Raw genomic sequence first — 25798 nt, forward strand, 5'->3', positions numbered from 1 at the left:
CCACTTCTCTACATGATTCATGAAGTCTTTGGCCCAGTCCCTTAGTCTTCCATCACCTACTTAAACAGAGTGTAAACATGTTTATCTGAAATAAATGCATGCACTTGTCTTCACTGTGTTCAGTTTTGTACTGTTAGCTCCATGAAGAAGAGACTTGTTGACTTCTACTTTGCAAATTGTTACCCACATTGATGGGTAGCAGCAGCATTCACATAGCATTTAGAAATATTTGTAGCAACCCAGAGAAATCAGTCAAGGTACACCTAGGGGCTGCCCCTGAAGACGGTCTGGAAATTGCAGTTGGTACAACGGCTGGCAGCTAGGTTACTAACTGGAGCTGCTTACAGCTGCTCTAAACAGTTCGGGACCTGCCTATCTTCGTGACCGCATCATCCCCTATGAACCCATGTGATCGCTGAGATATTCCGGGAAGGCCCTCCTCTCGCTTCCATCTTCCTCACAACTGCGTTTGGTGGGGACGAGAGAAAGGACCTTCTCGGCTGTGTCCCCCTGACTCTGGAGCTCCCTCCCCAGGGAGATTAGGTTAGCTCCCTCTCTATCCTCCTTCAAGAAACAACTGAAGACTTGGATATTTCGGCTGGCCTTCGGTGAGACAGTCATTAGCTAATCAGCCCCAGATGGTTTTAATAATCTATCCTGTATTTATTATGTCCTTACCATTTATGTGTTTTAAACGTAACTTTTACCTTTGTATTTGTCAGGAAACCGGCATCCTGAATGATTGATGAGGCAGGTCTCACCTCTGCTCATCCGTTAGACCACTTAGTGACTACTAAAGCGGCACTAACAAACACGAAAGCATAGTCGATCTTATCTGCTGATCCCAGCGGCACTAAAAACTTTATTTACAGAATATCTACAAACATCAAACAGCCTGAGCTGCTTGGACACATGTTGCTTTGGCAAGAACAAATCATGGAGTCTCTCTGTGTCTGTTATCAGTAAACTTTAAGCACATCCTACATTCCACAGTCCATGACATATCTTCCCGCTACATAGCTCAGACGGAAGTCTTGATGCTTTGTCCTTCTAGCATAAATCAGGGCTCACTGCAATTAACCACTTGACTGCTGGAATGCTTGCCGGAGTGAATACACATACTTACACAGCAACAGTGAATTAAACATTTCACTACATAACACAAAAACAGTATTGCTGTTTCAGTTGACTGGTTTTTAACTGTTATAATATTCTTGCTTCATACTGTATTACTGTTTTTATCTTTTTATATTGTGATTTGTATTATGCTGTTGTTTATTTTGTCCTTATGTTGTTCGGGCCTCTGCCCTATGTAAGCCGCCCCGAGTCCCCGTGGGGAGATGGTGGTGGGGTATAAATAAAGTTTTTATTATTATTATTATTATTATTATTATTATTATTATTATTATTATTGTTTAGAATTATTGCAGTTTGACTGATTCTGATTGCCAAGATTCAATGCTATGGAATTGTGACAGTTGTAGTTTAACATCTTTAACCTTCTCTGCCGAAGAGTATGGGTGCCTCACCAAGATACGAATATCAGGGTTCCATATCTTTGAGTCATGGCAGTTAAAAGTTATGCCAAACTGCATTAATTCTACACTATGTAGATATTCCCTTAGGAGCATTTTACCAATATTTAAAATTTGTAGCATAAAAATAATTAATTGCCTTTTACCAGTGGATTTTACATAATGATTTTGTGTATCAAAGTTCCGTATCCAAATTAAAAAGTTGCTGAAATCAACAGTATTGGAACTCTTTTTGGTTATTTATACAGGCATAACAACAGAATTTCACATATGAATATACAGAATGCCTTTAAGAATCTAGTTTAACTACTTATTTTTGACACAGGCTAAATATTCTGGTTTCCATTCCATTTATAGATGAATATACTCAAAGCTTGATAATTTGTTCCAAGGCATGAGTGTGAGGAATAACAGAATGAGATACATCAAAGATTTGGCAGTGCAATTTTTTGATGGTTTGGAAAGAAACAAATTTAGAAGTGCTTTCAGGGACAGCAATTTTCTCCAAACTAGGGAGGAATACAATACATATCTCTGATGTTGCGTTGGGATCATTAAACAGTGGGTGGTCTGTAATGAAACATACTTAGGCAGCAGGAAAATTCTTGAATATAGCTGGATAGGATATTATTCTTTGAAGCAAAAACTTAAATGATGTCCTTCAGTGTGAAGACACACCCAAAGCTAATGGCATTATCAGAACAATTATTGCAACCTAATTGAAGGTTTTCCTCCTGGTATACATAATGAGATAATGAGAATTCTCCTTGACACAAAGCAAATGCCTATCTAGGGAAATTCTGCTCACTATGGATGAAGAACATGTCCTAGCTACTCATGTGAAATGCCTGCTTCACTAATTACATTTGAACCCAAGCATTTTATTAATGTATATACTGTTCAACATAGTGATGTACCACATAGGGACCGTACCATAAATATAAATACTTATCAATCAGCAAAAAACCAATCTGGGAAACTCTGGATGAAAACTAACATAGCATGAATCAAAGTTCATGATGACATCTGCCTGCCATGTATTGTATTCAGAAGGCAAGGCAAATATCCAGCTCTGAGGTTATTAAGGACCTTAGGGGATTAACACCTTAAACTTGATCCAGTAGTGTTCAGGCAGCTAGCTCAAGCCTTTCAGTAAAGATGTCATGTGTTGTAATAATCTGTTCCACATGCAGTGAAACTGATGTTTTGCCTCATCTGTAGCTTCTAAACCAACCTCAAGGGCAGTCCCATACAGAATGCATTACAAAAAATCTTGAGGCTATTCATTTTGAGGTTACAAACCACTGAACCATACATATCTCTCTCAATAGTTCCTTCCAGCAGTGAACCTGTTTTTTCAGAGGCAGTTACGCTCAGAAGAAATTGCTGCTCAGTCTTCTGAATCCAAGAACTACTCAATCATAAAGCTTTGTCTAGCCAAAATTCAACCTCAGTTTTCTGGATTTCCCCCAGCTCATTTCTCCAGACAGATGCTAAATCCTTTTGAGGTCCTGTGTGTTACTTCATGAACATAACCATGACTAGCTTAGATAGCTAAGTCAGAAAGGCCAAGCCACCAGTCTAAAGTAGCAATGAACTTAGTATGCAAATAGAGAAAGCTGGGCAAAGCCAGTTCCACCAAACTCTCCTTCACTGGGCTATGTCTCATTAATACACATCAGGTTGGTTCTCTTACCCATGATTAAATACGATATGGGTCTGTGAACCAATCTGAAATTAAGCAACACAACACAAACACTAGTATTATCAAGAAACATGACACGGAACAACAACACCTGATAGATCAGATGAGTGATATGTTTGCCTTTGGTTGACATAAGTCAGAAACAGTTTGAAGGGATTCGACAAAAACAGCACCAACACAATTGCTACAAGATTAAGAATATAAGGGATCTATGACACACTTCCAAAAGGAGGTAGATTCATGATTTTTTCCCAAGGAGAAGATAAAGCAGAATGTGAGGGCATTGGATCATAACTTAAACGTAAGAGAAGAGTAAAGGATGTAAAACTAAAATATAGCTACTGCTAAAGATTAGCTATTCTTGTTTCCAGAAAGTGATATTTTGGCTGCAAGAAAGTGGTATTCAGACTACAAGTATTTAGATGTGTTTGGAAATCCCCAAACATTACTATTATTATGCATAAGAGCTGATAAAACCAAAGTTCTATTTGATAGAGGTGTGCATTCGTATAGAATTGCTGTTCGTTTTGTGTAGTTTCATTCATGTCGTCTAATTTTCATATGCGTGTTCCACTAACGAAAATGGGCCGACTATACGACATAAATTTTTGTCTGGCTTACGAAAAAAAATCTTAGATTTTCAGACAATTGACTGCAATGGGAGGGCTTCTGAGGCTCAGACCCAGACCCAGACCCAGACTCAGCTTAGGGTGCCAGAATAACTGCTGTTCTTAATATTAATATAAATATGATCATCAAGACCCATCGATACATATCGGATGTAATTGGGAGGCACTGCTCTCCTGGACCCAGACTCAGTTTAGGGTACCAGAGTAACTATCATTATTTATATTAATATTATTATTAACACCCACTGGTACACAACAGCTGTAATGGGAAAGCAGCCCTCTGTCAGTACCTGCTTATTGTTACAGAGCCAACACGAAAGGAAACTAAAGCAAGCATGATGATTGTGAGGCTTTTATTTTTGTGTCGCTTCTCGTTTCCTACGAAAATGTCGTCATTCGTTTTGTGTAGACGAACAGTTGAAACGAAACAATAGTATGAAGGAAATAAGGAAATATTTTGGCGCAAACCTCTACTGTTTGATTAAGCACTCTTAACCAAAAGAATACTGTAAACCGTCCTTAAAATATGGAGGGAAAATATGTCTGGAGGGAGTATATATATATCAGGAGGATTTGGAGGATAAGGAAGGATAACAGAACTGAGGAATTTATATGAGTAAATATAGTAACTTATATAAGAAGGTACAGTAACTGCCACCAATGTGAGGTAATGTCTTTTAACGTAAATGATAAATGGTAAATGGTAATGGCTTTTTCCCAGGCGCAGAGTGAGGCAAGGAGACTGATCTTTATGAACAACAACGAAGTTCAAGTTTATTTGTACATAAGCTTGTGGTTGCAATATATAGACGTTTCAGGATCTTGAGTTACAGTGCAGTCTTATTTGTATGAATACTTCTAAACAACTTCTCTTCAAAGAACAGTGATCTAACTATCACTTTAACAATCAAGCCATGGATTGATCCTCTTCCCTCTTTCTTTCCTAAAATCCGACTCCCTCTAGACCAAACTCCCGGTCAGCTTATATCCTCAGCCTTTCCCTGAATGACAATAAGCTGCCGTCTGCTTGTGTGAACAAGCCTCAATTTCCCAGCTTTTCTAAGCTATCAAAGAGCAACCTTTCTTCAGCTGATTCAAACAGCCCCTCACTTCCTCAAAAGTCGAACAGCAACTACCTCTTTTTAAAAAGGGTTTAAGCTTTAACTGCCAACTAAGCCATGCCCCCTTCTCCTCCAAAGAGAGGCTATGTTGCTATGGCAACCTGTTGTATATTGTTTCCAGCTGGCTTCTATGCGAGGCCTGCCTTCGTTAATATATAACTCCTTCTTTTCTTTTCTTTTTTTAACAAACAAATAAAATCAAATTAATAATTTCTGTTAACTCATAACATCCTTACAAATACTAAACCAGGTGCTCTATGAAAACAAGAGACAACCACTTCCTTTTTTCTGAAAGATCACTTAATCAGAGCTGTTCTAACAGTAGTTATTATGACTTTACAGCTAGCTACTGATAGCCTAAGGCTGTAACTGGGATGGACAGGCTCTAGGAGGCATTGCCTCCTAAATGAGAATTCTGCCCTGAAATGAATTTTTTTCAATCCACAAATTTCTTGCATTGCAGAGAATGAGACATTGTAAACGAATTCATATTTAGAACTCTTACATTTACTGTGTTTCTGTTACTTTGATAACTTTGGCAATACCTTTTTTTCCACCTCACCACTATTTCTAAATGCTCATCTGAAGTCTTAAGTTACTGGAATGCTTGAAATCTGAGGATGGAAGGAACATTTTACTAGGGAGCAACTCTTATTTTGAGAGCTATGCATTATTCTCAAACATGTCCCCTTTTATCAATCCACTTATCCAAAAGAGGATCCAAATTTAAAGATAACATCATGACAATAAATAGTTTATGAGATAGGACATGTAACATTACGACTTTGCCTAGTCCTTATTACAGTTGGTTCTCATTACTATGTATCATCACCCATTGACCAAATGATATTTGCATTAAATAAATTTGAAAATTATTCAAGCTGGTAATAATTATTTTCTGAAGAGCAACTAGAAGTAAACGTATACTGAAATCTACACGTTATTTTTAGGAATGTTGGTTAATAGACACTATGAATACTGACACTTTCTGCTGTTAGTGGGTAATGCTTCATCAATGGATATGTTCTAATGACGATACATCAGATGTGAATTCTTGATGAGCTCTTCAGAAAGTTATTGTACCAGCAGTCCCTGAGTTACAAACATCTGACTTACATAGGATTCATAGTTAAAAATGGGGCGGAGACAACAGGAAGTGAGAGAAATCTAACCCTGGGATGGGAACTTCACTCCTGAAAGAATTATCACGGGGAAAAGGTGTCTCCACTGAAGCTTTAGCATTGATCCTTGTTTCCACAACAAGCCAATTTTTCAAAATCCAACAATTACAGGAACAGAAAGTGAGGTAAAATCTTCTGAACAGGGGCACAGACAGCAAAACAAATACAACGATGGTTTTAAACCTTCCCTATGCTATCCAAAGCGCTCTCTCTCTCTCTCTCTCTCTCTCTATATATATATATATATATATATGGAGTCACACTTAAAAAATGTACCTGATCCGATTTACATACTAATTTAACTTAAGAACAAACCTACAGAACCTATCTTGTTCATAATTTGGGGACTGCCTGTACTGTACTGATATTATCCTGCATTATACAATCTAGGGACCTGAAAGGAACTATCCACAAATTAATATATCAAACCTTAAATGCCTTCTTTTGGGAGGACATGGAGAAAAGATCACAATGTTTTGGAACGAGCATTTGCTCAGGCACTTTGGGCAAAAAGCCCTCCAAGTTTCCTATCCAATGCATATTAATTCACCCTGTGGTTAATGGCCACCTACCTAACACATATCTGGCCACCCGCAGTCCTGTCCAGCTGTGTAAATTATAATGAAATCAACCTGTTAAGGCAGCTGGAAATGGAATCTGGATCAAGATGAAGGCTGGGTGAAAAACAGTTCAACAGTTTTAAAACTTTTAAAACATTTCCTATCTCTATCAAATGAAGGTACAACAAAAATTCATTATTTAAAAGAAGTTTTGAAGATGTTGAAACCTGGGGGGGAAAGATGTGATGTACAATTATGGAATCTACAAATTAATTCCAGTTGGACTAATATTATTATAATACTGTGGTTTAGAAACATTTGGAAAAGGCTACAGGACAACAGACCATTACATTTAAAATTCAGAATGAATTGTTGAAAGTGAGGATGGTGTATTGCCTAAAGAGTTGGACTTGCCCTACAGATATCGGCTGCACATCCCCACTCAGCTAGGGCATACAATGTGTGAACTTCAGCCAGGGACCATTCCCCAATTTCTGAGGATTGCGATCAGAATACTCTCTCCTTTTAACAGAATACGTACTTCTGCTAGTCACTTTCAAAATCTGTTCCATCTGTATCACACCTTTCTTCGGATTGAGATCACACTTCGTTCTGACAGCAAGATGCTATCTTCTATACTTCTAAAGTATATGGTATACTGAGGACATATACTGAAGGGTGTCAGCCGGCAGGAATTTATAGCACTATCTGAGGATGCTAAATTGAAACTAGAGTGTTCAATAATAAAATATTTCTTTGGACAGATTGAATTAAAATGTTGCAAATCCTTCTGGTTATTCACGTGTCAATTACAATAACCAATACAACTGTACCTGGAGACTAAAAAATATCAGGCAAGCACTCAGCTATATGGATCCATCCCAGTGCTGTTTAATGTTTAATAGGAATCTATTTTATTGCAACTGAAATCTGTCAGTTTCTGTTTCAGTCTCTTAGAAACAGAAAACACGCTTGCTGCATCTCCTGACTAACATCCCTTCAAAAACTTAAAGATGGATATCACAGAACATCTCATTTTCTCCAAAACAAACACACCAAGCCCCCTGAACCATTCCCCAAAAGGCTTACTTTCTGGACCTTTTACCATCTTGATCATCCTGCCCTAAATATTTTCCATTTGGGCTACATCCTTCTTGAATTTTAGTGCCCAGGATTGGACACAATATTCCAGTTGAGATCTGACCAAACCTAAAGAGAGTAGTGAGAGTACTTTCCTCAGTCTGGACACTATATTATTCCCATTGGTACAACCTAGAATTGCACTGGCATTATGGGCTGTCATAACACAATATTAACTCATATTTAGCTTCGGATCTACTACAACTTCTATATCTTTTTCACATACATTCCAATCTGTTGAAGTGATTCTGAATTGTGATCCTGTCCCCAGGGGTTTCAGGTATCTCACTTAATTTGGAGTGATTTGCAGGTTTAATAAGCATGTCTTCTGTTCCATCGCCCAAGTTGTTTATAAAGAAACTAAACTCTGAGATACCTCTTAGGTTACTTCTCTCTAGAATGAAGAACGACCATTGGTAAGCACTCACGTGGTTTGAACCATCAACCACTTACATATCCACCCAAATGTAGCCCACAGATTGTCTAAAAAATATCATGGGAACTTTAATAATTTTCCTGATCAACCAAGTGTACAATTTTGTATAAAACATGGTAAGATCATCTGGGCCTTACTTGCTTTTGAGAAATTCATGCTGGGTTTTAGTAATTACAGCATTCCTCTCTAAGTGCTCACAGACTGACTATTTCATGACTTGTTCATCCAGTATTTCCTTAAAGTTACTGAAATCACTATGTGTCAGACTGCATTTGGCTTCTCCCTTCCTCCTTAAAATAAATCCCAAGATGTGTTCACTACAGTCCAAGATTCACATTACTTCTACCTGATTTCACAAAATCATAAAATCATAGTTAGAAGAAAATACAAGGGCCATCCAGTCCATCTCCCTACCCTCCAGGAACACACAATCAAAGCATTCCCAATAGGTGGCCATCCAGCCTATGTTTAAAAAGCTCCAAAGGAGAAGATACACTTCAAGGCAGCATATTACACTGGCAAACAGCTCTTACCATCAGAAAGCTCTTCCTAATGTTTAAGTTGTATCTCTTTTCCCGTAGTTTGAATGTACTATTTCCTGCCCTAGTCTCTAGTACAGCAGAAAACAGGCTGCTCTAGATTCAATATGGCACCATTTCAAATATTTCAACATGGCAAATATATCACCTCTTTCCCAGACTAAACATATCCAGCTTCCCAAGTCGCTTTTCACAGGCCATGGTTTCCAGACCTTTCACCATTTGGGTCACTCTCCTCCAGACATGTTCCAGTTTATCAATATCCTTCTTGAATCATGGTGCCCAGAACTAGAACACACTATTCAAGATGAGGTCTGACCAAAACTAGAGTGAGACTATTACATTCATCAATCTAGATACTGTACTTCTATTGATGCAGCCTAGAATCACTCCTAGATCTCCACATGTACTGTTTTCAAGCCATGGGTTCCTGCCCTGCCTTCTGTGCAGATTGGAACACCTGCACAAGGAGCCTCCACGGTCCCTGCCTTGCCACTTAACTTTTTCAGCAGCCCCGCTGCCTCACTGCTTTCCTGGCCTTAGGGTGACCTATTCATCACCCCCCCCCCCCGCAATCTTTGAACAATGTGGTGAGTAGTAATGGGGGTGGGGTGTAGTTGGGGGACCTTGCCATCCCCCTTTAAGAGAGGGAGGGGGAGGGAGGAACTGGGGGAACATGGCTGGACCTGGCTGTGCCTGAGGGAGGGAGGACTAATTGATTGATTCCATCTGAACTGGAGACTTGGATTTTATTTAAGAGGCTTCCATCTTTCATAGTGACTGTGCCATCTTCACTTAGTGGCCTCAAGAGTATGATTGGGGGGGCTAATATTATGTATGTGAAATATATGAAGCAGCTGAACTATAACTATTTATTTGCTCTATTTATACCCTGCCCGTCTCTATCCCAAAGGGGACTCAAGGTGGCTTACATAGAAGCAATTATTCAATGCCTTAAAAACATATATAATACGGAAATTAAAATTAAACTAGATTAAAATCAGACATATTAAACATCTAAAACATTACATTACATAAGGAATCACGCCATCCATAGTCATAGCCCAGGCCTTTCCATAGTAATTCCATATATCTGTCATTGCACTGCCCTATTCACTAAAAGCCTGATCACACAGCCACATTTTTATCTTTCTTATAAAGGCTAGGAGAGAGGGGCTGATCTAATGTCACTGAGGAGGGAGTTCCATAGCTGAGGGGCTACCACAGAGAAGGCCCGGTCTCTCATTCCCACTAATCACGCCTGCAAAGGAGGTGGGACCAAGAGCAGGGCCTCCCCAGACGATCTTAATCTCCGAGAAGGTTCATAGGGAGAGATACGTTCGGACAGGTAAGGGCTAACAATTGGTGCTAAGTGGCATTTGGTGTACTGGATTTATTATGCTTAATATGTTACTGTTTTAATTTTTAATGATTTTATGTTATGTTTTGACAGTTTGTATAATTGAGGCATTGAATATTTGCCTAAATATATGATGTATGCCTTTCTGAGTCCCCTGCGATGTGAGAAGAGCGGGATATAAATGAAATAAATAAATAATAAATAATGATCTTATATTATTATATTTCAAACATGAGACAATGTGCAACGATACAATTCAGGTTAAATTGTAGTCACTAAGTGCCCATGAGGAAGTGTCTTGTTTAACAAGAGTAACCAGATGTGTTTCAGAGCCCAGTCTAGACATATATGCATCATTCTAGGCCAGTGGTTCTCAACCTGTGGGTCCCCAGATGTTTTGGCCTTCACCTCCCAGAAATCCTAACAGCTGGTAAACTGGCTGGGATTTCTGGGAATTGTAAGCCAAAAAACCTAGGGACCCATAGGTTGAGAACCACTGTTCTAGGAAATGTAACAATCTACAAGATACATTAAACAATACAATGCTCTTAGTTATTTTTCCATAGAAAGAAATAAAACCTGGGCTATGTAATTAAAGCATTGGAAGGTCCCACATATGATGTGGATAAAATGTTACTATTAGAAAAGTAAACATTTGTGGTATTTTCCCATGATGGTGGCTTTTCATAAGAGATACTCAGATACATCGGTCAAGTTTTAATTATCTTGTTCGAAAGCAGATCCTGAGCTCGACTAAGTGTTCAATTTCTTTCTCACATTTTTAAACTTTCCTGCCCTGAAATGACATTAAAATTGTATTCTTCAAAAGGTCACAGTGAATTTGGTCAGTTATTTGCACTGGAACTGGAATAACCTTTTCTATTTAGGATAAGACTCTAAGGGCATAACATAAAAACTATATTCAAAATACTTTGGTTGAATTCGGGCACGCAGAACATAAAAGAGTCAGAAATGGTGCTACCACACCCTCGTAACTATAGTTTCAATCAACATACACAAAATAAATTATGAGCATGTGACCAGAGAAAATTAAATTCTTCGTAGACTACACCCAGCTACAAAAGCATACAGTTAACAGACAGTTATTACAGTCCCTACTGTAATGAGATTTGTATTTGGCATCTCTTTCTTAACCAAACTTTCTTAATTAAAGGCACATGTTAGATAAACAATGTATTTTACAGGTGTTAAAGTTGTCATTTAGCGAAATTTCGTGTGGAACAAGTTTCTTTTTGTTTATAATGGATGACATCTTCACATAGTACTACCGCTACTTGATGGTTTAGTGCAGCCATGGGCAAACTTTGGCCCTCCAAGCATTTTGGATTTCAACTCCCACCATTGCTAACAGCCTCAGGCCCTTTCTTTTTAGTCTGGGAAGCCCCCTCCCCCTATAACTGTATTGTATACAACCACTATTTTTGTAGCGTGCTGGGTTTTATAGTATTTTTTAAATTAATAGAGGTTTTAATGCTGTTTTAAGTATATTTGGGTTAATTTTATTGTTATTAATTTATACTTTTCTGTATTTTGTTGTGCTTTTCTATGGTTGCAATATTGAGTCCATCTGCGCGCCACCCCGAGTCCCTTCGAGGAGATGGTGGCAGGATACAAATAAAGATGATGATGATGATGATAATGATGATGATTATTATTATTGGCCAATAGAAAATGGATCTTTCGGCACCTCAGAGCAAAAACAGATATCTGCCCTTCCGATTTCAGAGGGCTCCCAAAAAGTAGATCGTGCCCCCCCCACTGAAAGCCTGGACATGAAATGGGTCAAGATTTACCTCAAAAGTGTAACCCTACTATGAAGTAGGTGTTTCTTAAACAGTTTAACCCCTTTTCAGTCTCCCCCGTTCTATAGGTTCATCTGATTCTGAAAGTCTATAGTTTGAGTTTTCTGTTACATCTAGCTAAGTAATTGTAATTGTATTCTTCTTAAATGTAAGAAAGGAAACCTTGCCTTTTTGCAACAGAACTGCGTTTTAGTCCTGTTTATATTAATTGTATATGTGTGGCCTCATTATGCATGTGTGTTTTCTACCAAAACCCAGCAGCTTATAGCATTCTGATGCTTTAAAAAGATAACTAAAATCACTATTTAGTTATTTTTGAATAAAGGAACATAAAATTTGTCATGATTGAAAATGTTCTTTAATTTTAAATTTCATTTAAAAACAATTAACTGATTTGGGGAACCCGTGGGGTTAAAGCAGTAATTGTTAACACTTTTTCAAAAACAAGTACTGGAGTTCAGCTATTTAATTGCAAAATTCCTATTCTGCTAATTTTTCCAAGAAAAAACTCAGGTTGATCTTAGCTTAAGTTACTGTTGTTTCATTGTTCAGGTTGTAGATGTGAAATGACTAAAATGCAGGTGGCGCTCACTTCAAACACAAGATGATATCTCACAATGTATATGTTTCTTGGAACTATTACTTGGCAAAGCTAGCAGCAAGGAACACATCCCCCAACTTCCTGATCACATGTCAATCTGACTCTCAACCTTTTGCTCCATTCATTTAGAGACAACATTTTGTGAAGCCAGTGAGACTTCTAAAGTCTTTGTGTTTATATGTACAAAATATAAGATGATTCCTGGGAGGAATAAAAATGTTCTGTTTTTCTAGTTAAACAACAACAAACCAGCTACTTTTAATTTTCCTAAGCACATGCAGTTTTTAGGAGAATCATCTACTGGCAAATGCTTTTTTAAAAATAGACAAGGCTTTTACCAGCTGTTCTTTTAATTTACCTTCTCTTTTCTGAGGAAATCTGCTAATAAGAGCACTGCAAATAATCTTTCTTTCTTTTTAAAGAAAGAAAGAAAGAAAGAAAGAAAGAAAGAAAGAAAGAAAGATTGCACTGCAGAAAAATGCAGTGCAATCAAATTTGCCATTCAATTGATATAGCCTAATACATTCAGATATTTAGTATTTATGCTAAGCTTTTATTTAAAACATAGAGAAATCTGACATGCTCATGTTTGTTGGATTTCACAGCAACTATTCTGTACATAAAAGGAATTCAACCAGAAGATCATTGTTTATTTTGAGCAAGTGGACAGAAATCTGAATTTGGATAGAACCCATGTACTAAACCGTTCAAATTAGTCTGCAAACAGACGGTTCTTTGTTGATCATACAAACATCAGTAAGAGATTTGTTTCATTGCATTAGTTCGCTCAAATGAAAGGAAATAATCAGGAGGTGGTTGTTAATCATGCTGGTACCACATACTGTTTGTAAACTGAGGAAGCTTTTGATTGGAGAAACATTAGAGCAATTAAATATTTAGAAAAGGTTCAAAGATGAGAAATGTGCTGCAGAGCAGGCTGGCAGTGGGAGCACTCTTCTGCCGCAGCAACAGTGAATGTGATACAGTTCAGGGGCAAGCGGGTCATGAGATTGAACTGAAAGGCTGAAATTGCTCTGAAAATAAAAGTTTTGGCCTGCAAGCAATTGTCTTTCTTCACAATCTTCCTCACAAACCCTATTAGCATAAGTGGGGCTTACACTCTGGTGACAACGCATACGATTGCAGCCTCAGACCACATTAACATAATTTTTCACCACTGTCAGACTTCCGTTTCGTAGGCAAATATGGCAGACTCTTCTGTACACTTGTGCTAAGACTAGGACTACCTTACCAAGGAAATCCTCATTTTTAAATCCAATCCATATATATCAACCATTTCTCTTTATTTTCTCTCATTTTATCTTTCTTCTAATCCTCATAAATTACACTTGCTATACTATCTGATTGTACCTGATCAAACAAGTGATTGTTCCAATTTACCATATTCTTTTTTTTTATCTTTCCAACCCCATGCTATTATGGCCTTTCCAGCAGGAATAATCGTTTTGAATAAATCTCGATATTTTACATCAATCTTATTGTTTCCTAATAATACCATCAACATCAACATGGATAAAAAGGGGCAAAGCCAATGTAAATATTATACAGAGATGGGAAAAGATGAACTCATGGATGAAGTTAAAGTTCTAATGGAAATTGTGATATGGATATGGGGTGCGGGAAGGAGGGGGTTGGAAAAAAACAAAAGAGTGAACAGAACTAAGATATATTAGATAAATGAGTGGATAATATAGAATGGAGGAAGAGTGAGAAATAGGAAAAGGGAGTAGAAATGGGGTTATAGATAAATGATGTGTATAAAACCTACACATATAACAAAATATAATACTAATAAAATATTTTAAAAATAAATATATAAACCAAGGAAATCCTCATAGCTCACTTTCTAGAGTTTCACCATTTAAGAAAACTATTATGATGGACTTGGTTAATCTTGATGGAATTCCACATCTGTCTTCTTCCATTCCTTCTGCAGGCTTTAACTTGTGTTTTAACTTAATATAATTTTACGTATATATGCTATAAGCCATTTTGCATGTTACTATTGCTAATGGAAACATGTTTATAAATGTTTATGAATTCAAATGGCTGTTGTTGCTCAAAATGATCTATGTAAGTCTTGGGATAGTTTGTTCACAAAGAGGCCAATATGTTCAGCTAAATCACAACCAATACCACTATTGGTTAACAAAACTGCTGGATTGTATTTATTCCTATTGGTCTGGTCCAATGAACCCAGTATGCATTTTACTTCAAAAGAATTGCTTAAAATAGATGATAAAAATGTCTTACCTTGACAAAATGTAGCATTAATTCTCTTGTAACCTTGTGGACAATCCACTACTGGACTATATCCAGGGTAAGCTAAGGTTGATAAGAAAAAAGCAGCAATAAATTATAAACCTCCTAATGTAAGTAAACTAAACCATCATTTGAAGCACTGGTTAAGTAGCATGTACAAGTTGAGTACCCCTTATCTGAAATGCTTGGGACCAGAAATGTTTCATATTTTGGATTTTTTTGCATTCATATAATGAGATATCTTGGGAGATGGGACTCAAGTCTAAACAGAAAATTAATTTATGTGTTGTCAAAGGCTTTCATGGCTGGAATCACTGGGTTGCTGAGAGTTTTCCGGGCTATATGGCCATGTTCAAGAAGCATTCTCTCCTGACGCTTCACCCACAACTATGACAGGCATCTTCACAACCTCTGAGGATGTGGGTGAAACATCAGGAGGGAATGCTTCAGAAATTCATTTATGTTTCACATATGCGTTATACATGGAGCCTGAATGTACCTTTATATACAATGTGTTTAATTATTCTGTGTATGAAACAAAGTTTGTGTATATTGAACCATCAGAAAGCAAAATGATTATACAGCTATGTAGGTGACACAGATTGACAGCTTTTATTAGAATCCTTTGTATTCTAATGTTTTCATGGTCAAACCAACCACAAAGTCTTCAATAATATATAATCAATATCATAATAATTTAGTAATAATCATTAATTGTTTTTAAAAACATTTTTAAAAACAATTACAGTAAAGTCTCACTTATCCAATCTAAACGGGCCGGCAGAAGTGAATATCTTGGATAATAAGGAGGGATTAAGGAAAAGCCTATTAAACATCAAATTAGGTTATTATTTTACAAATTAAGCACCAAAACATCATGTTATACAACAAATTTGACAGAAAAAGTAGTTCAATACGCAGGAATGTTATGTTGTAATGACTGTATTTATGAATTTAGCACCGAAATATCATGATATATTGAAAACATTGACTACAAAAATGGCTTGGATAATCCAGAGGCTTGGATAAGAGAGGCTTGGGTAAGTGAGACTCTACTGTAATGATTATTACTAAATATTTGGAAAATATTTCAGTTCTAAGGCAAGGCCATGAAGCTCAGAAAGCCATAAAAGTTGCCAAGGAACACCCACTTTCCTCCATCATGACTGCTGTGCAGTGAGTAATCCCACTTTAGTCAAGACGTCAGAATGTCATGGGAACAAAGTGACCCTGAATCAGCATCCTGTGAATGAGTCAAGGCCTAGATACCCATTAAATGTCAAAAGTGTTAACAGCTTGCTCAGTTCCTTCTTAATTCTTACTGGGGATCTATGAAATGAAGACATTTTTCTTAGCTTCATAAAAAAATTGGTACGCATTCAAATGCCCCCCCCCCCCCCGCCCATGAACTAACAATAGAGAGAACAAATTCAACTATGAGAGGCAGAGAAATAATTTCATAGTAGTTTCATCAAAAAGGGATGTACCATTCACATTTGTGAACAGCAAACTAATTAGTGAAATAGGCCCTGGTCCTGCTCTTTGTCATTGCCACAAGCAAAGTGCCAACTTGCAAAATAAGAGTGGCATACATCACAGAAAGCTTTCATTTTAAATCTCAAAAGTTGTATTCATATCCTCATTTTTCTGTCTGAAAAAGGGTATACAGATGCACATAGCCGTTTGGAAAAACGATATATAGAAGACTGAGATGAAAAAGAGATCTGGAACATACATACCTGGTTTTTTTGGACACTTTTGGCACTTGTTAAAACCCCATGAAGTACCCACAGTCCCACAGCAATCTTCTTGCTTTGAGAGGCCAGGAAGTGCTTTACCACACTAGAAAAACCAAATTGAAAAATCTCAAGTTAGCACTGCTTTAAAACAAAGCAGCTCTATCATGAAGCTATCTTAATAGCTCTCTGTTGCTAAGTAGTCATTATTGGCATTTGATTCACACCATAGTCTCACCATAGTCCATCTTTCCTGTATTAATCTTAGACTTTATTCCTTACCAAAGAAGCAGAAGAATTCCTTCCCTGTGGTTTTATCTTATCCTGTCACAGTACAGTAATATCTTAATATTAGAACTATAAGAATAATTGGCCCAACTATACCATTCCGGCTTCTAAACTTGGTTACTTTGTCTTATGCCATCACAATAAAGTTATTGAAAATTAGTTTGTCAAGTACTGAGGCATCATAGGAAAGCCATCTTACAGAGAGTAATCCTGTCTGATTCAGCAAAATAATGATATGTTGAGAAAATACACCCACGCAACGGTGGAGATGTAAATTCTTCACTACGGATTCAATATCCCATTTTTCAAGATTTGTTTTATCTTTGCAATAGCAAAAAGCTTTTACAAATCAATTAGTGGGATTGCAGTAAAATGCTGCCCTACAATGGGATTCAGGAAGTAAAAGAGGCACATGATTATTTCGTGTCTGCATCAATTTGCTCCTTATTCACTATATGTTATGGCCTAGTAAAAACGCCATCTTGAATCCCATATTGGGACGTAAATAAATAAATGCCTAGCAATTTTAGCCATAATAGCCAGTATTATGAATGAGTTGTATACATTCTCCACATCAAACCACTGTAAGTTCAGCTCTGAATGGCTTTATGCATGCCACCCTGAATGCTGCATTTGCATTGATATGCCAGAAATAGGTTCTAGCAACTTGACTCTGTTTAATGCCTCAATAGTATGAAAAGCAAACTACCAGAAATGGCATTCAAGAGTCCGCTAAAATTGATGCAAGGAGAAAAGAATTACCGGGCCTTCTTTATATAAAAAGGGTGAGATCAGTGATACAGGTGAAAAAAAAATCACAACTTCACAAACTATAGGTTAATGCTGAAAAAGGAGACAAGAAGACATTGCCCACTCTTATAGTTTGGAAAATAGACAGGCCCATAAGCAAATTATGATGTAACAGCCATTGCTAATGTCACAAATACTCAACAATCTAATATTTGGTCTTGTTCTTTTAGGATGAATATTAGTCTTTGGGTCTCAACCCAGAGAGAAAAGCAGTGTACAAATAAAACATTATCATCATAATCATAATCATCATCATCAGGCTCTGAAAACTGGCCAATGTGTTGTGCTTTCACGAACATGCCATTATATTGTTGCCATATGCTTTCAATACATTCTGAATTATAATGACCCAGTCACAAGGCTTTCTGGGCTAAGAATATGTGGCTCACCCAGGATCACCCAATGGGTTTCAATGATGCAGCAGGGAATCAAACTTTGATCTCCAGGGTCTTACGACCTCATCACATGGACGTCACATAGACTTCGGGATGGAGCCAAGATGGAGCCCCACCGGAAGTAGCCCTGCATCATGTGAAACGCTCCGATGGGCTCTGTCCTAGGACACTTCCAGGACAGAGTCAGTTGGAGCCCTTCATGTGATGCAGAGCTACTTCCAGTGGGGCTCCATCCTGGCTCCATCCCGGAAGCATCCTAGGACGGACCCTTGAATACACAGTGGCTACCTGTGTTCTCGTAGCCTACAAGGAGGCCAACGAAAAGGGAAGCCAGGCAGTGATACTTGTGTAATGGGAAAGGTGGTGATGTGGGCAATGCAGGGTGCAGGACAACGGTTTCCCCCGCTGCCCCACATATCTGCCCCACTGCTCAGTGAATTCCCCCGTTGTCATCCACATTAGGGACCTCAATGTTATGAGATCCATAGCCTCCAAGTTGATTAGGCTGCACTGAATTACCCTTTTCCATTTAGAATTTCTAAGACTGGATCTACACTGCCCTATATCCCAGGAACTGATCCCAGAGTTTCTGCTTTAAACTGGATTATATGACTCTCCACTGCCATATAATCTGGGATAAGCAGATAATATGGGATCAGATCCTGGAATATAAGGAAGTATAGAAGGGGGCCTAACAAAGCAATATTCAAATATAAAATTACAACAGATTTCCAGCCCATTTATTGTTCATATACAACACTCTTCTCTTTCTTATAAGGAACACATATTGCTATCAAAAATTCTTTCTAGTTGCATCTTCTCTATATTGCATTTTAGGATAAAATATTTCTGGTTACAGATCTCCCTGCCAAGTTTATGTTCTGTTTATTGCTCTGTTGCTGGAACTGCAAAGGCAGACACACCCTTTCCTCTCTCTCTGGATAACTGGCATGTAGCAATGATGCAGGCAAAACAAACAAACAAAAAAAAAACAACATTTTCAATTTCCAACTACAACTCTATAACATAAATATCCAGAAAATATCTTTTTGGGATTTTCACTAAGAAATCTGACCATACATACTATCAGGTGAGATTATTTCTATCCCAGACCTCAAGTTTGTAACTTCAAAAATCAGTTTCAAAGTGAAAATGTTGAACATAATTGGCAGATGCAGTGGTGACTGTTTTATACCTCAAGGGTTTCTTCCATTTGGAATATGCAATTTATAATTTTTGTTAAATAAATTATGAACAAAATTAAACTTTGCTCCCATTTTCACTGACCAATACCAACAGGTGCAGGTCATGAGTTGTAAACTTGCATCTTGTGTTTTGATATCTGTTCTGTGTATTTTAATATGTATTTTATAGAAATACGTTTTAATATGTGCATTTTATAGAATGTTTAAGATGATTATAAGTTTTAGCTATGTTTTAACCCACCTCAAACCACGAGGAGAGATGGGTAAGAATTATTATTATTATTATTATTATTATTATTATTATTATTATTATTCCTAGCCAAGTGAGGAATTACCTCCTATGTGGATGTTAAAGATGAAAGGCACCAAGCATGGATAAGTATGCTGCATTTCAAACCTACGACATTATCAGGTACAGTCTTCTCTGTGTCTTCTCCCCATTTTTCCACTTTGCCAAAATGGAGTCCCACGGAGCACATCACATGATGCAGTGCAACTTATGGTGGTACTCTGTGGGGCTCCGTTTTGGCAATGTGCAGAAATGGAGCCCAGAGTGGCTTTGGAAGAGTTGGGTGTTACCTGACTCCTCAATGAAGAATTTGAAGAGGAAGTGGGGAAAGGCTGGGTATCCAAATGGGATGGGCGGCCATCCATCCCAGAAGACAGGAAAAGACAGTCTGGAAAAAAGGAGGACAGTTTCCTCCACTTTCTCCTGCTTTCCCCCGGCCCGTCTGGTGAGGTCGCTAGGCTTGAGTTTCCCAAAGCTTGAGCTTTAGTTTCTCATTCTTTTCCCCATAACTCAATTTCTTTTTATCTTGGAATTTGCAAATGTTGGTATACTGTTTTCTTATAAAAAGAGAACTCTGATTCTCAGCCACTTCTATCTGCTGTGTGCATATTTTCTTCAAAAAGTCAGTAGTAAACTTACTTTTCTGCCAATCCTCAAGAATTAAGTTGCTTACAAACAATTAAGTTAACAACCACCATGTCAGACTACACAGAGAAACCACTGAAATCCACAAGCATGTGGACAATTTAAACAGAAAGGAACAAACCATGAAAATGAACAAAATCTGGCTACCAGTATTAAAACACTTTAAAATCAGGACAGTAAATAAAGAACAACATTCAGAAAATAAGGGAATTCCAGACAGGAAACAACCAGGGCCAGCTAACACCTTCCAACAAATGATTTCCCTAGGCAGGAAGCAGCCAGGTTTTGAAATTGCAAGACCATTCGATGCTGATAAAAGTGACCAATTTCTTTCTATCTTGGTGACAATGGAATTTCTTTCTCCCACCCTAGACATTCCACAGATATATAAACCCCACTTGCCTAGTTTCCAATAGACCTCACAGCCTGTGAGGATGCCTGTGGGCAAAACGTCAGGAGAGAATGCTTCTGGAACATGGCCATACAGCCTGGAAAATTCACAGCAACCCAATCAAGCTAAGCTTGGTTCCTCCTTATGGTGTACTTGCAAAGTACAAACAAACAAACAAACAAATAATTAAATTCTAAATATCTCTTCAAATCACTAAAGGTACAGGGGGATAATATCAATATTGCAATACTTGTAAGGCTTTGATTTGATCTGTTCAAGTGGAATTTTATCTAACAGACTGTATATGAGATTGTTGTATAACAGATCATGGCAAGGAAGCAATGAGAAAAGGCTTGAGGGAGAAGAAGGGTAGGAACTGAACAAAACAGCAAAGTTTTAATAACAAGATGAAATCTTATATAAATTCACACACAATGAATAAGCACCGAAACAGAACAGACTGAAATCAATCATATAGTCGGGACATTTTGTAAAAAGAAAAGTCAGTATGGATTTGATAGATGAGAAATATGGCCTACAGATACGAGGAAGGAATTTTAAATTGGTTTGGTATGAAGATAGATGCAGCCAAGTAATTCCTGGTGCTAAAACTCCAGCTCAAGAACTGGAAAAGTCAAATGGAAAACTCATGAAGTTTTAGACACACCAAGATACTGCTTGCACAATTACAAAGCTGAAGGCACTTGTTTCCAGGAGTTGATATGCATGGCCAGAATCTGTTGCTTCACTGGTTATTCATTTTTTATTAATGCACATCTTTACACTAATAATAGTGCTCCAGATACTCAGCAAGTACCTGCTTTTCTCAAGAAGGTAATTTGAAGACTTTATCTGTGACACTAATATTATGGCCTCTTCAAAAATACAGTGTACTGTTTCTTCTTTGAAGTATCATCCAAAAGCATACTAGTACATTTGAATAAAACTACATTGTTATTTTAATTCTGAAAATATATTCATTCTTTCTTCCATGTCTTATATGCTAATAGATTTTGATATTAATGTCAAAAATACATAGGATTTGTGCTACACTGGAATAATGACAAATATCCCTGAAGTAAAAGAAACTTTAAATATTAAATAACAAAAAAAGTTGTAAACACTAAACTAATCTGGGAATATGCTATTTCAATGCATCCAATTAAGTGGTTTAAAACCAGTATAAAATAGATGAGGATTAGATGTGGTCTAGTCCACTTGTAATACATGAAACTCACTCTAGAAGCGTGTTTAAGAACTAGCCCTAGTTACTGGATGTCTTGTGAAATGTTCATTAAGTAAAATCTGTGTTGAGAAAAACACCACAGTAAAAAACTGGGGTTTTTTGAACTTGGTTTTTATATAACTTCCATAATCATTTGTAACACTTACAATCCCCTTCAATGGTTTTACTGATTAGAGGTGATGAGAGTTATGGTCCAGCAACATCTGAAGGGCCACAATATTTCCAATCCTAATTTAAAGCCTTGTCTATAGTTTTGCCATTTATCTCCTAAGAAACATGATATGCGCCAGATTATATTTGATTAATCTTTTTACAGTTTTCAATTGCTGAAATTGGAAGGCTTGTTTTATTGTTGAAATGAATAGCACTAAAAGTTCTCAGGCTAAATCACTGATGTTTCTGTGACCTATCCACAGACTTGGAATTGTCTGGCTTCTTGTCCTAGTCTACATGATGCAAGAGAATTTGGTCCTGGGAAACAGACACTCTTATAACTGCATTAAGTCTGAACTATTTTTTACATAGATTATTAGAATTTAGTAGGATAGATAATTGCTCCTCTGGCACATTCAATAAGAAGGAAAAGGAAAGAGATAAAAATGTTGAAAACCTAGCTGGGTAGAATGTGAAGAACAGGGACTGTTGAACAATTGGAGAAAGGAAGAGAAAAGTTAAATCTTGCTCTGGAACAGAATAATGTGCGAATGAATTCTTTGCTTAAATTTTATAGCTCTTCAAATATGTCAAATTATTTAGCCCTGAAAGCTTCAATTCACCTATTTGATTGTATGTCTTAGAGGAGAATGGCATTGTGACCAATCCTTTTCCTCTACAGATTTTATTCTGGTGTCTATTTGGAGTTAGTGCAAAAACCCATATGTAATACTGTGTTTACTGTTGCTCATATAGTGTTAAACACTTCACCAGTTAAATGAAATGTTTTCCTCACCCCCATCCTTCCCATTTTCTCTCTCCAAACTCCATTATATTTTTCATTCACCTTCTGTTCCAGCTGCTCATATTTGAAAGTTCATCTGAGGTATTTTTAATGACCCAATTCAGACTGGTGCTTCTGCAGAACTATATCCCAGACTTCTTTTAATAGTTTGTTGGTTTTCATGAAACTATCCATGCTCTCCAACAAACTAGGGCCTTCCAGGTGAAGTCGTATTGAATCTACCAACATGTGCACTGAAAATGTACACATATGTGCTTCATTCAACTATGTAAGTAACTTATAGTGGCAGTAGCTTGCACCAAAGCTTATTTAGATGAGGGGGAGGGACTGCATATGCAAGCTTCTTTCATTAACCTTTGTGTTACACATTTTGTGTCATCCCAAGCAAAGACCACAAGTAAAGAATTCTCCATTCAAGGGACAGGTGTTTAATAATTTGGCAAGGCAATGCATTTATTAATGAAATAATTTGTTTACTGCATTGATGTAGTTCTGTGTATTCCTGTTTTTATACTGCTTTATTTGTGGCCTCCAAAGAATCTTGCAAATCTCTTGGGAAGACAGGCGAACAAATGTCAGTGTGCTGGAAGAAGCAAAGACCACCAGCATTGAAGCGATGCTCCTACGCCATCAACTCTGCTGGACTGGCCACGTTGTCGGAATGCCTGATCACTGTCTCCCAAAGCAGGTACTATACTCCCAACTCAAGAACGGGAAACAGAATGTTGGTGGACAGGAAAAGAGATTTAAGGATGGGCTTAAAGCTAATCTTAAAAAAATGTGGCATAGACACGGAGAACTGGGAAGCCCTAGCCCTTGAGCGCTTTAACTGGAGGTCAACTGTGACCAGAATTCAAAGAGGCACGAACAGAGGGCTTAAGGGAGAAATGTACCAAGAAGAAGGCACATCAAGCCAACCCTGACCAGGACCACCTCCCACTTGGAAATTGATGTCCTTCCTGCAGAAGAACATGTGGGTCAAGAATAGGGCTCTACAATCACCTATATACATACCCACTGTCAAGACACTACACTTGGAAGGTCATCATCCTTGAGCTACGAGGGATCGCCTAAGTAAGTAAGTAAGTATTTGTGGACCAATTAGGAAAAAGGAGCATCTACATTCACTCAAGACTAATTTAATCATTCTCTTGTGCTGAAAGTCAATTTTCCATGTTTGTGGTGGTGTTTTGTTGCCACAGGTCCATTGCTATCTTTTTTCTGATTATAAATGTATCATTTAGTAAAATGTATCATTTAGTAATAAAAACTCAAACTTCAGTGAAGTTCAATATATTTGACCCCAATTCTGGTTTAGGCATGGTATCACTTGCACTATGTTGAAAATTATGGTTTCTGGAATTGTGACTGCTGCACATTTCCATATAAAAACCGCAAGCAAAGAATTATCCAACACATGGAGTCACTTGGCAATATAAGCTTACTGCCCTGAGATAAATATTGGCAAGCAGCTAGACCTATTATACTGAACCCATAGATCTTATGAGAGACAACAAAGTTGAAAAAGACAGTGATCGCTTTATTAAAGTCAAGAACAGTTTAAAAGGCAAACTTGAAGAGAACAGCCATGTAACTAATCTGCACCACACATTAGTTGTACTACACACCACTGCAATTTAGGAACTGTACAATAAGGGCCTATCTGTTTATCTCTTCTCATGGGATGGTCCTGCGAACGATCCATCCACTCTGCCACATCCATCCTTTTCATTTGCTACATCACACAGAAAAATGAAATCTTCATTGTGTAGAACTGACTATCTCAAGATATTAGTCACCACATTTCTGCAACTTCTTTCCATCTTTACATACTTTTTCATCTACATTTTCTAAATTATAAAACACAAGTACAAGTCTAATTTACTTTGATTGCCAACCCTGAGGCCACTATCTTAAACCTATACAGTATGAAATGCAAGTTTGAAGAAAACTAGATACATGAGAATGGGCATATATGTTCTATTGAGAGCCCAGGAACTAATTATGGGCAGTACGGTATGCAAACTAAGTGTAAATAAAATAAGGGAGCATCCTATTGCTATCACTTAGAGTAAACCTGTTGCAAATACTATGATGGCTGATGGAATCAACTAGTTGATACAGTTAGGTTGGATGGCAGCCAGCAGTCAAGATTTAACTATGCACAATCTGTTTATATTATCTGCAGCAATATGACTGGAGAAGATTACTGATACAAATGAGGTCCACTAAAGATCTCCTATCTCACTGGGCCAGATGGAACAGCTGTTAGGCCAGACAAAAGCTGTATAAGAGATAAAGGAGTGATGAGGAGATAGCGATTATACTAGTTCTGCCAGTCTCCTGCGTAAGAAGAGATGCCTGCTATGCAACCTTCAAGTTGGTAAGGTGGTTCCTACTTTATAACTCATCAGACATGCTCATATCTATTGCCCACTATGATAAAGAAGTAAAGTTCCCACTATAACAAAAGGGACCAATGGCTCAACATGTATGATTTAAGATTAAGAGCACAAGTTCTGACTTGCCGTGTAATGCTCTTGCCATTCTTTGCATGAATGGGCACACATGCAAAGAATGTCTGCATCCCAAAACTCTTCTTGGAGATGTGTCATAAGAACTCCTGCAATTCAAAAGTTACCACTATGCCACGGGTTGTGACCAACCTCATGCTTGTTGTTCAAGGAGACTTGAAAAAAGTTTCTCCACCCTTCTGACATCCTTGGCAAATTCCAGGCATAATTCCAACTTAGTCAAGTTTGTTATCAAGCTGGGTGCTGTCACTAGTGATCAGCTCTTCAAAAGGGAGAGCGGAATATGTCCCAATCCCATCCCTCCGTCTGTTTCAACAAAGCTGAACCAGTTGAGGAAAGGGCATGCAAATGCTGTTCCACGCTGGAAGCCAACAAACCTCTTGGCTAT

The 25798-nt window shown here is 37.6% G+C and overlaps 1 protein-coding gene across 5 annotated transcripts in view; it reads right to left on the reverse strand.

The window, feature by feature from the left end:
- ltbp1 (latent transforming growth factor beta binding protein 1) overlaps positions 1–25798 on the reverse strand; it is a 212553-nt gene that overhangs the window by 76647 nt on the left and 110108 nt on the right. For all 5 annotated transcript variants that reach the window (XM_008125456.3, XM_008125451.3, XM_062974291.1 and 2 more), the window contains exons 8-9: positions 16653–16755; positions 14905–14976 (exon numbers count right to left, since the gene is read on the reverse strand). In XM_008125456.3, coding sequence (XP_008123663.1) covers positions 14905–14976; positions 16653–16755 — 175 coding nt within the window. The remainder of the gene's footprint in view (positions 1–14904; positions 14977–16652; positions 16756–25798) is intronic.

This window comes from Anolis carolinensis, chromosome 1, assembly GCF_035594765.1.
Source record: "Anolis carolinensis isolate JA03-04 chromosome 1, rAnoCar3.1.pri, whole genome shotgun sequence".
Lineage (NCBI taxonomy): Eukaryota > Metazoa > Chordata > Lepidosauria > Squamata > Dactyloidae > Anolis > Anolis carolinensis.